This window comes from Acomys russatus, chromosome 6 (genome assembly GCF_903995435.1).
Source record: "Acomys russatus chromosome 6, mAcoRus1.1, whole genome shotgun sequence".
Lineage (NCBI taxonomy): Eukaryota > Metazoa > Chordata > Mammalia > Rodentia > Muridae > Acomys > Acomys russatus.
In genome coordinates, this window is record NC_067142.1 from 1710105 (window position 1) to 1722879 (window position 12775).

General features: G+C 37.0%; 1 protein-coding gene across 1 annotated transcript in view; it reads right to left on the reverse strand.

The window, feature by feature from the left end:
• Window positions 1–4848: 4848 nt before the first annotated feature.
• The window catches only part of Cdh7 (cadherin 7), a 140090-nt gene continuing 132163 nt past the window's right edge, over window positions 4849–12775 (reverse strand). The window contains exon 11 of the mRNA XM_051147201.1: window positions 4849–5396. Coding sequence (XP_051003158.1) covers window positions 4903–5396 — 494 coding nt within the window. The 3' untranslated portion in view covers window positions 4849–4902. The remainder of the gene's footprint in view (window positions 5397–12775) is intronic.

The window sequence follows — 12775 nt, forward strand, 5'->3', positions numbered from 1 at the left end:
TTAAGCATGTGGGGTTATGTATCCCACACATTGATTTCTCCTTAAAATTTTTACCAGGAATTTTCTCCTTTTGTTTCCTAGCTACAGCCTCACATCATTTTAATGTTGTTAAGGGCTTATACCATTTATTTGAGAATTAATCTATTTAAATTAAATATATGGGCTATAAAATCTTTCTTTATTATATGCAAGGCACTGGAGTTTTTGTATCAATTTTGATAAATTATATTTGGTTATGACACATGATTGTATTATCATTCCCTTCCAAAGTTATATATTCCATTGTATATGTCTGCCCTGTTTATTGTGAATAATTAAGTCTTTTTATTTAAGGTAAAAATAAAGGTAAAGTAACAAATAGCAGATGAATTCATGTATTAATTATCACATCATTTACTGCCTTCAGCTATCTCTAACCTGAAAAAGCAAGGATGAAGATTTAATAAACTATAGTTAAGTTAGATTATCTGTAAACAAACATGTAAATAGTGATAAATAAACAAATTAGGACAATTAAAACAATGAGGAAATCAACAGCTGGCCGGTTAGAATTGAAAACATAATGGTTACGATTTCTATTGCTTGAAAGTTTAAAATGTTAAAACTAAAATGTTTTCCTTTTATCAGATATTTAACTTAGCTTATTTTTACCTTCTTTCAAGTTAACATTTGAATAGAACTATTAACACTGTCTTGAAATATCCATTTCTGCTTAAGATCATACCACAGGTGTTGTCTATACCTGTACAACTCTCCTGTTGGTGAAGTACAGTTGTCTCTTCCTGTTCATTACCAAGGCAAGTGTAGGTTGAACATGCTTAGAGATAAGGTAAATGAAAATGTTTATGTATGTTAGAACCATCAATCCTTCTCAATATATAATGCTTATATACCCTGAATGTTTTTCCATGCAACTTCAACTGTACTTTGTCCCAACAGAGGTTTGTAGCAAAGGAATATGTTGCCAGGTACACTGAGTAATTATTGGTATACTGATTTACTCATTGCCTTCATGTGTCAATATTTTTCTTGATCTCATTTTTTTATTTTGGTTTGTAAAAGATAATGGTGTATTGTATGGTATGGTTTATATTTTTGTGATGATTTAAATTTATCCAACAAATAATTCAGAAAAGGTACTTGGATGTATTTCTTCGACATACATAGTAATAAAGTAACCACAATTAGATTCTAAAGAAATGAAACTGTTCAAAATAAATATATCTTTGCACACAATGAATTTGTGTGTTGTACAAATGAGAAGTATTTGAATATATGGACTATGTCCCCAGTTTTCTAAGCTGTAAGTTGTTAAGATATGGATTCTTACAATGAAGTGATTATTTTTTTTTATACACTTACTTTCATGGGTGCATTTTTGATCAGGAATATAATTTAGCACAACATCATTTAAGATCATTATTTGATATTATATTTATTCATAATATAGCTATAGTTGCTATAATTTGATGAAATAGTTCAGGATGTAGAAATCAAGAATGCACACATAAAACTTTACATCATATAGAACAGAGATTTAGACAAGAGGATTTCTATTAGTATGAGGCAACCTTTGGCTATAGGATAGGACCATGCCTAAAAATAAAAAGAAAACAAAAGGGAGGAGATCAGTGGACTGCTGATAAAGTGTTTTTAGCAGATAATATGAAGAAAGGAGTAACTTCTGCAATTACTTAAATTGTCTAAGCCTTCATATTATACTGAGATCAAATTCATGTTAAAAATCAAATCAACTTAAATGAATTTGAATAATAAGGTAGATACTTGTTCTTGAGCTACTTCTGATTGCTTAAAGTACAGTGACAATTTTAAATCAGTAATAAATAAATATATATATTTAAATAGACCTAGAGAAATCCCTGAATTTATGTAATAATTCATCTATTAGGTCAATGGATGCGATTTCTTAGCTCTGAAATTATATATATATATATATATATATATATATATATATATATATATATATATATATATATATATATATGATATACCATTAGATTTTATAACATAAAAGAAAAGTAAAATAATAAACAATATCAATTTTACCCCCATTACTTTTAAGTTAAATTCTACTGGTATTAAGAATTTATATCTGGCAATATATCTTCAACAAAAACTACAACAGAACTGAATCAATATTGTTACTGATGTGAAGAATTTCAATCCACTAGATAAAGTATAACTATTATTTTCTTAAGCTACCACTAGCAAAAGGAAAATTCATCCACATTTCAAGGTGAAAAAGTCTGTGCTACAATGAAAGGTTCCTGTAGTGAAAATCAACCACACCATCATTTTTTGATATATGTGAAAATAAATCAGCAGTTTTACACCAGTATCGATTGCAATATTTCATTTTCTTTCAAACATAGGGGACTAGTTAAAATTTTCTCAGCACTTTGCAGATTCAGCATTTATATAATTCCTGCACTACCAACTAATTTTATTAAACTAAGTAAATATGATGGATGTTTTGATTTGAAAAACTTGTATGTGTGGCTAAGGGTTATAAAAAATATTTTTCTATGTTGTAAAACTTTTTGCATATGCATATCTAGTCATGGAACAGGATCTCAATAACTTATTCAACTTAAGGATTCTTTGTGTTAATCAAATTTATTGACTTATTGATGTTATGAAACTGAAGGCCACTTTCACATACTCCATTTCTAATTGTGGACTGGAAATTACAGCATCCTACATAGCTTCTCCTCTATTAACATAATATTCTACTTCCAATTTCCTGCTTCTCAGAAGGAAGTCATTAAAACACAATTCATACACAGTGTTAACTAGCTATAGGTTTACTCAGAACCCAAAAATGATTTCAAAAAAGAAAGAAAAAATAAATTCATCCTTACTTGATTATATGCACAATAAACTAGTATCAATCTAGGAAAAATAAGTAGAAATATTATTTTCTTTAAAAAAGTCATCTTATTCTGAGACATCATCTCATTTGGAAATACATATGATTACACGAAATTGCTCTGCTCACTTTGGCACATCTCAACCACTAGAGTAATTACACATCACTTGGTTCAATTCATGGGGACACGATGGCTTGAAATGTATAACATTATACTTTTTAAAATATAATTAAAAATTCAGTCTTTCACATAATATGTTTACATCAACAAAGTCTTGGAAACAGGTCTTTGAAAGTCTTTGGAACACATAGAACTCATGATTTCAGAAAATAATTTCTAAATCAAAGAAAAATCTCAACTCTCCCCAAACTGTTACCGTAAAACAAATATTTTAATCCGACAGTTTTGTACACTCTAATGGCTGCAAAGAACAGCTTTTATGTTCTTGAGGCCATGATTCTGTTTGAAAAGTGAGTGGCAATGAGACTCACTTGCTGTGCTGATATTTTCTATGCTTCACGCCCTCCCTGTAGTCTAAGCTGCAGAGAGGACAGCATATACCAATGAGCTTAGTTTAGGGCTGGGAAGCAACAAGATGAACCTGAACTGAGTGGCGGCTGGAGCTTCAAAATGAACACAACACTATGCTTCAAACACAACATATTCTCCTGTACAAATCAGAAGAGATAGTAAAAACTAATGAATAGATAGCAACTACTGTTTTAAATCAGACTTACACATGCATTTCAAAGGGGCATGTCCCACGAAAGCCTTCACTTACCAGGAAACTGGGGCAGAGGGGAGGACATCCTATTGGGATTCTAAATGAGAGAAGCATGGGAGACTAACAAAGTAGAAGGATCCAGAGGGTCCTAGAAACCTACAAGTAGAACATTATGATAGGCAGATTTGGGCCCAGGGGTCCCGCTCAAACTAAGGCACCAGCCAAGGACAATACAGGCAGTAAACTTTAAACCCCTACCCAGATCTAGCCAATGGCCAGAATATTCTCCCCAGTTGAGTGGAGAGTGTGATATGATTTTCTCATGTACTCTGGTGCCTCACATTTTACCATGTCCCCTGGAGGGGGAGACCTGGTGGCACTCAGAGGAAGGACAGCAGGTTACCAAGAAGAGACTTGATACCCTATGAGCATACACAGGGGGAGGTAATCCCCCTCAGGAACAGTCATAGGGGATGGGAATAATGGGAAAAGGGGGAGGGCGGGAAGAATGGGAGGATACAAGGGATGGGATAAACATTGATATGTAACAAGAATAAATTAATAAAAAAAGGCAATAAAAAAAAACTACTTCAAATGAGGAGAATCATGTCCCTTTCCTTTAATTGGAGCATTTCATGTAACTTATTGGCAAAACATAGACTTATGTTGCCTTATGTTAAGTTTTATTGGTCTTTATTAAAGAGTTTTACTTCAGGAAGTTATTACAAAAATTTATATATTGCTCAATAAAATCAAATAAAAATATTTCTATGCACCAGCAATGATAAAATGGAAGCTTCAGTAGAAATAAAATCTTCCCAAGTTTTGATAGGCAAGAAGTTCTGGGATTTATTTCAATGGCAACTCATGCTCTATTCTTCTCACAGAGATTCTATGAAAGTCAGTGCAGGGCATCCTTAGCACACTGACAATGCTGGACATTATCAAACAGGTTAGGTGCTTTTGCAAGTATATGACAGTTGCTATCTATTCAGAAACAACTAAGCATTGCTTTTTATCAAAAACAAACAAAACAAACAAACAAAAAAAAACCACTTCAAATGCTCAGAGTCTATGGTCAGTGAAATCCCTTGGATAATCTAGTGACTGTTTCACCAAGGCAGAAGCCTTAACAGTTAAAAATGGAAACATATTTACAACCTCTTTTGTCAAACAAGTGGAGTTCTTGTTCACTGTATGTAGTATTTCTTCCTTTTTTTTTTTCCTCTTTGAAGGTGTTTTCCTGATGACTTGCTCTTCAGTAAATTTTGAATTAAAGGTCCAAGGCTATGAGTACAAACTCTCGTGGCCATTTCCATACATGTCAGCCAGTCGTTTAAAACGAGGACCCCAGTCACTTAGATAGTCATAATTCTGGTCTGAGTTTGAGCTGATGGAATCTAATGAACTGAGAGATTCAGCTACTGAGCCATTTCCTTCAAATGCGTAAGTCTGCAGAGAGTCATATGGTGGGGCCCCTGGATCCACATCAGCTTCTTTCAGTCTTTCCCAAATAAATTCCCTAAAAATGACATTATCTGGAATGCTTTTAAAAGTAGGTCGACTCAAGAACTGAATTTCAGGAGTCACATCTCTCCGGGTTTTGGTGTCTCTTATTACATTGAGGTTTCTCAGTGCAGCCATGTCAAAGGCTTCAGTGTCTTCTTCTCCCCCGCCTTCGTCATCATATCTGACAATATTTTCTCTAATATCCCTCTCCTCATCAAAGATGAGAGGCTCCTTTTTACGTCTTCTCATAGTGACAATAAGGAGAATGAGCACTGCAAGGAGAGATGGCATAAGAAATGTCAGCAAGTAGAGGAAAGATCCCCAATATATGGTAAGACTCAAACATGTTATCCCCCTAGTATGGAAAAAGCTAGGCTTCTCTGTTTCACAGGAATGCAGAGCAGCAGATGTGCTAAAACTGCAAATGGTAACTATAAAATGAAATGCTTTTATACATAAAAAAATCTTGTTTCCACACCTGCATATGATTAATGTCTTGCTCTAACCTCCAAACATTTGATAGAACAAATTGAAGAGCCAGTTCAAAATAAATATAATTGCAGAGTCACACATAACAAAGGGAACTTTTGAACTACTTAATTGCTGGAAAGGCAAAATGTCATTTATAAATATTTTGTGTCTAGTTTAACAAATGCAATGCCAGATGGAAATGGGCTACAGAACTTGATCAGGTTCTTTGAAGAAATGTCTGCTCCTTGTTATGAAATTCAGTTGTTTAATGAAATACAGCATGCCATGACATGTATAAAGATTAAAAGCTTCTATAATAAAGAGAGTCCCACTTTCAAGTGTGAAATACTGAACCTGGACTCTATGCATTACACCTAGAGGCAGAAAACAGGCTGTGAGACTTTCAGCAGTGATCAAACTTTTAAGAAACAAATTACTAACATCAGGGATTTTTCTCTTACATAAAAATGCATATTAAATGTTGAAATGTGCAATTTCTCTGGAAAGCAAAAGAGAGAAACAAGATAGCCTTTAGTATTACACAGATTAAATACACTTTTCATTTTAATACAAACAACCGTATAAGGAGACTACACTAGCTACAAATGACTTTCAGGACTAAGACTACATTAACTGTCCGGACTTCTAGACTTGAACTAAAATAGAGTAAATAAAATATCTGTTCTTAACATTTGAGATTTAAGGTGTATTTAAAACAAGATAAAGGTGTAAACTGCCCTTTTTAAATTAAAACTTTATTTTTATTTTTTCTGTATAGGTATTTTTCATGCATGCATGTCTATAAACCATGTATTTGCCTGTTGCTTATGAGGACTAGTAGAAGACATGAGATCCCCTGGAATTTGAGATATAGATTGTTGTTGGCTTCCATGTGGGTGCTGGAAATAAAAACCAGGTCCGTTGGAAGAGCAGCCAGTGCTTTTAACCACTGATCTATCTCTACATCCAAAAAGGGATGAATTATCATTAATAATCTGCTAAAGCAAAAATGTTTTTATGGTTTGTATTGCATGTGCCTAAATTTTTCTGGAAGTTTGAGAAAAGTGAACACACATGTATATTATATTATCAGTACATGGTAAATTATTCTAGGTATATTTTTAAGTATTGTGAGAGAGAGAGAGAGAGAGAGAGAGAAGACAGAAAGGGAAAGAGAGAGACACAGAGAGACAGTACAGACATAGAAAGACAGAGAAAGATTGAGATGGAGAGAGACAGTGACAGAGACACAGAGAGAGAAAGAGAAAGAGAGACAATAGACATGTGGAAGTCAGAGGACTATGTCGCATATAAGTGATCACTTCTTCCTTATCTAAGATATACTCCATTTGTAGTTTATACTGTGTTAAAAAGACAACCTGGCCCACCGGCATCTGTAGACTTTCTTGTATCTGCCTGCTACCTGGGATTACAGGCCTGTACTACCATGTTTGTTTGTTTGTTTGTTTTTGTTGTTTTGTTTATGTGGTATCTGGGGATTCACACTCAGGTTCTCACATTATTCAGAAGTATGTTGTACTCTCAGCTAGATCCCCAGGACTCAACATTTTCTTTTAAAGAAGATCACTAGGCAAAGATTATTAGCTCAGTGATAGAGTATTTGTCCAACATGTGCAATACATTGGGTCTGATCTCTAACACTGCAAAACATAAAAAGAAACAAAGGCCTTAGAGTGCTTATAAAGTGTCTCTGCTGTTAAGAGAATAACATAAAAGAAAAGAGACACTAATACAAATTTCCAACTCAGTCTGCTTTCAAAACAGAGAATAGGGTAAAGCAGAAGAATGCTTTTATGGGTAAAGTATAAGACTGAGAACCTGAGTTCAAATCACCAGAACCTGTTTAAAAAGACAGGTATGACAGGATGTCAAAATCCCAGCTGTGAGAGAAACAGCTGCGTTCCAGATGGAAATCAGCATCTAATTCACCAGCATTCTAACCAATATAATGAGACATAGATTTCACTGTCTGATACTGTCTCAAAAGATAAAGATGGAGGAATCCAAGATGGCGGCGAGCAGTGTGGACCGTGTTTGGAGGCTCCAGTGAACAACTCAGGGAATTGCACAGATTTCTGAGCCAGGAACACCAAGGTCCCCACACCATGGCAGCGGGAGTGCTACACAGTTTGCAGGGACCAGGGTGCAGAGGACCTACATGCCCCTGCACATGGGAGGAGCGAGGACTTTCTCAGATTGGAGCAGCAGAGGTAGCGGCAACAGTGGCAGCACCAGCATCAGCAGTGGCAGTGGATGAGGTTTGCAGCTCTGAGCCTTCCGGTGGTGGCCAGTAGGTGTTGCTGCAGGAGAGGGGACTCTGGACGGGATTTGGGTCACGTCATGCCTTGTGACCCAAACTGGACTCAGCGGACAGTTCAGCCACAAAGTCCCTGGTTCAGCTCAGTGCGTAGTGCCATGGAGACACTGTCTCAGCACAGCAAGCAATTCTGCAATAGGCACTATCTCAACACAGCCACAGCTCCCCTGCTGGGGGGAGCGCTCAGTTCCACCCTAGGCACCAGCTGAGCGCAGCCGCAGTTCTCCAGCTGTGATGCAGGCTGGGCAGAACACTCAGCACCACCAGAGGCACTACCTCACATCAACGAGTAGTTCTGACTAAGACACTAGCACAGCTCAGCGGGCAGTTCTGGGGCACTAAAACAGGCTGAGGTCAGCACGCAAATTCAGCTCCAAGGCCCTAGCTAGACTTGCTGTGCAGATTGGGCCCAAGACTCTAATTGAGCTGTGCGCACAGGCTTGGCGGCTCCAAAACTCTGGCTGGACTATCCATGCAGTATAGGCCCGGAGTCCCAGGCTGAATTCAGCGTTCAGTGTGAGTCCAGAGTCCCTGGCTGAGCTCGGTGCACAATTCTGCCCCGGAGACTCGGGTGGAGCTCGGCGTGAAGTTTGGGGCCTGAGTCCCTAACTGTGCTTGGCAGACAGATTGGGCCCAGAGACTCTAGCAGAGCTTTTGGCACAGTCCAGGCTCTAAGACTCTGGTTGGACACAGTGTGCAGTTTGAATCTAGAATTCCTGGTTGAGCTTGGCGGACAGTTCAGGCCCTGAGTCAAAAACTGACCACAGCACACACTTCGGGCCAAAAACCCCTAGTTGAGCTTGGTGCGCAGTCCCAGCCCCACAAAATTCTGGCTGGACTCTGTGTGCATTTTGTTTCCAGAATCCCTAGCTGAGATCGGCAGTCAGTTCAGGCCCTGAGAATCTAGCTGAGCTCAGCAGACAGTTCAGGCCCTGAGAATCCAGCTGAGCTCGGCGCGTGGTTCGGGCCCAGTGTCCGTGGCCGGACTTGGCAGGGAACCCAGAAGGCTGTGGATATCTTGGCCTGACCCAACGCTCATTCAGAGACCCAGAACGATTGCAGGATCCACAGCACAGGGGAGCTGAGGATCACTGCCTGTGAGAGACCAAAATGACAGTGCTAACCTCATGCCATCCATACCAGTGAAGTGTCAGAGCTTCCAGCCTATGGAAATCATGAGAAAACAAGTGAATCTTTCATCAGACTCCCTGCATGCAACTCTGGAAGCTACCCAACAAAAACAAAGACACCAAGATGTCTAAAGGACAGCGTAAAAGCATAGGCAAAAACCCTTCAAACAACGTGGCGTCTCCAGTTTCCAGATAACCCAAAGAAAACAACCCAGAGAACTCAAAATCAATGGAAATATAAGAAAATGTCCTCAAATCCTTAGTAATGAGGACATTAATGGAGGAAACAAATAAAATTCGTAATCAAATGCAGGAGGATGCAGACAAACAGGTGAGAGACATAAAAGAAGCACATAGAGTGGAACTGGAAAAATTGCAAAAAATGTAAACGACCAGATGAAAGAAGTAAAAAAAATTAGTCCAAGATTTGAAGACAAAAATGGATTCAATGATAAACACACAGACAGAAGAAAAACGAGAACATGAGACCTCAGAGAAGAAGGCGAGCAGCACAGAGGTGAGCTTTTCTAACAGAATCCAAGAGATGGAAGAACGATTCTCAGGTCTAGAAGATATAATCACAGATCTTGAAGCAACCATTAAAGAAAATGTGAAATCTGGAAAACTCTAGACACAAAACATCCAAGAAATAAAGGACACCATGAAAAGAAGAAATCTGAGGATAATAGGCATTGAAGAAAGAGAAGATATCAGTCTCCAAGGCCCAGAAACTATTCTCAATAAAATCATAGAAGAAAATTTCCCCAATCTAAAGAAAGAGATGCCTATAAACATACAAGAGGCCTACAGAACACCAAATAGAATTGACCAGAAAAGAAAAACTGCCCACCACATAATAATCAAAACACAAAACATACAGAACAAAGAAAAAAACATTAAAACATGCAAGGAAAAAGGGCCAAATAACATTTAATGGGAAACCTATCAGAATTACACCCGACTTCTCAGCAGAGACCATAAAAGCCAGAAGGGCCTAGGCAGAGATCATGCAAACCCTAAGAGACCACAGATGCCAGGCCAGACTATTTTACCCAGCAAAACTATCCATAACCATTGATGGAGAAAACAAAATATTTCATGACAAAAGAAAAAATTCAAACAATACCTATCCACAAATCTAGCTTTACAGAAGGTACTAGAAGGAAAACGCCATCCCAAAGGGTCAAGCTAAAATCAAAACTACTCAGGAAATAGATAACTATCCCATGGCAAAAACACAACTACACAAACACTTGACTGGAACCAACATCAAAATTAAGACTCTTAATAGTCACTGGTCATTAATATCTCTCAACATCAATGGTCTCAATTCTCCAATAAAAAGACACAGACTAACTGAATAGGTGCATAAACAAGATCCAACATTCTTCTACATTCAAGAAACACATCTCACCCATAAAGATAGGCATTACCTCAGGGTAAACAGTTGAAAAAAAAATATTCCAAGCAAATGGTCACAAGAAGCAAGCAGGCGTAGCCATTTTAGTATTGAACAAACTAGACTTTCAAGCAAAATTAATCAAAAGGGATGAGGAAGGACACTTCATACTCATCAAAGGTAAAGTCAACCTAGATGACATCACAGTTCTGAACATCTATGCTCCCAATAAAAGGGCACCCACATTTGTAAAAAATATGCTAAAAAAGCTTAAACCACATATCGATCCCCACACAATAATAGTGGGTGACTTCAATACCCCACTCCCACTGAAGGATAAGTCATTGAAACAGAAACTAAACCGAGAAATAACATCATTAACCAATGCCATGTTTCAAATGGAACTAACAGATCTCTATAGAACCTTTTACCCAAACAAGAAAGAAAATACCTTCTTCTCTGCACCCCATGGAACCTTCTCCAGAATTGATCACATCATGGATAACAAAGCAAGCCTCAACAGATACAGGAGGATTGAAATAATATGTCGTATCCTATCAGATCACCATGCTCTTAGGCTGCAATTCAACAACAACAGAAATAACAAAAAGCCTACACATAGGGGAAACTAAACTACTCTTTGCTAAATGAAACCTGGGTCAGGGAAGAAATAAAGAAAGAAATCAAGGAGTTTCTGAAATGCAATGAAAATAAAAGAACAACATACCCAAATTTGTGGGATACATTGAAAGCAGTACTAAGAGGAAAATTCATAGCACTAAGTGCCTTTAAAAAGAAATTGGAAACATCGCACATAAGCATCTTAATGACACAACTGGAAGCCCTAGAAAAAAAGAAGCAGAAACACCCAAAAGGAGTAGACATCTGGAAATAATCAAACTAAGGGGTGAAATTAACAAATTAGAAACTAAGAAAACAGTCCAAAGAGTCAACAAAACCAAGAGCTGGTTCTTTGAGAAAATCAACAAGATAGACAGACCATTAGCCAAACTAACAAAAAAACAGAGAGACAGTATTAAAATCAGAAATGAAAAGAGAGACATAACAACAGACACTGAAGAAATACAAAGAATCATGAGATCCTAATTCGAAGGCATATATTCCACAAAATTTGAAAATCTAAGAGAAATTGACGATTTTCTTGATCAATTTCATTTGCCAAAGTTGAGTAAAGAACAGATAAACTATCTAAATAGTCCCATTTCCCCTTCAGAAATAGAAGCAATCATTGATAGTCTCCCAACCAAAATAAGCCCAGGCCAGATGGTTTCAGTGCAGAATTCTACCAGACCTTCAAGGGTGAGCTAATACTGATACTCTTCAAGCTACTCCAAAAGATAGAAATGGATGGAATATTACCAAATTCATTCTATGAGGCCATAGTCACATTGATACCTAAACCTCACAAGACTCAAAAAAGAAAGAGATTTTCAGACCAATTTCTCTTATGAACATCTATGCAAAAATAATAAATAAAATACTTGCAAAACGAATACAAGAACACATCAAAGGTATCACTCATCATGACAAAGTAGGCTTCATTTCAGACATGCAGGAATGGTTTAAAATACAGAAATCCATCAATTTAATCCACCATATAAACAAACTGAAAATGAAAAACCACATGATCATCTTCTTAGCTGCAGAGAAAACATTTGATAAAATCCAACACCCATTCATGTTTAAAGTTTTAGACAGATTGGGGATCCAAGACACTTTCCTCCAAATAATAAAGGCTATATATAGCAAGCCAATTGCCAAAATCAAAGTAAATGGTGAGATACTCAAGGAAATTCCTCTAAGATCTGGAACAAGGCAAGGCTGCCCACTCTCTCCATATCTCCTCAATATAGTACTCGAAGTTCTAGCTGGAGCAATAAAACAGCAAAAGGAGATCAAGAGTATCCAAATGGGAAAGGAGGAAGTCAAATTATCCCTATTTGCAGATGATATGATAGTGTACATAAGTGACCCTCAAAATTCGACCAGAGAACTCTTACAGTTGATATACACCTTCAGCAAATTGGCTGGATACAAATTTAACTCAAAAAAGTCAGTAGCCTTCCTATACACAAATGACAAACTTGAAGAGAAAGAAATTAGGAAAGCCACACTCTTCACATTAGCCACAAGCAATATAAAATATCTAGGAGTCACTCTAACTAAGCACGTGTAGGAATTGCTTCAGAAAAATTTCAAAACTCTGAAGAAAGAGATTGAAGATGACCTGAGAAGATAGAATGATCTTCATTGCTCATGGAACAGGAGAATTAACATAGTAAAAATGGCCAT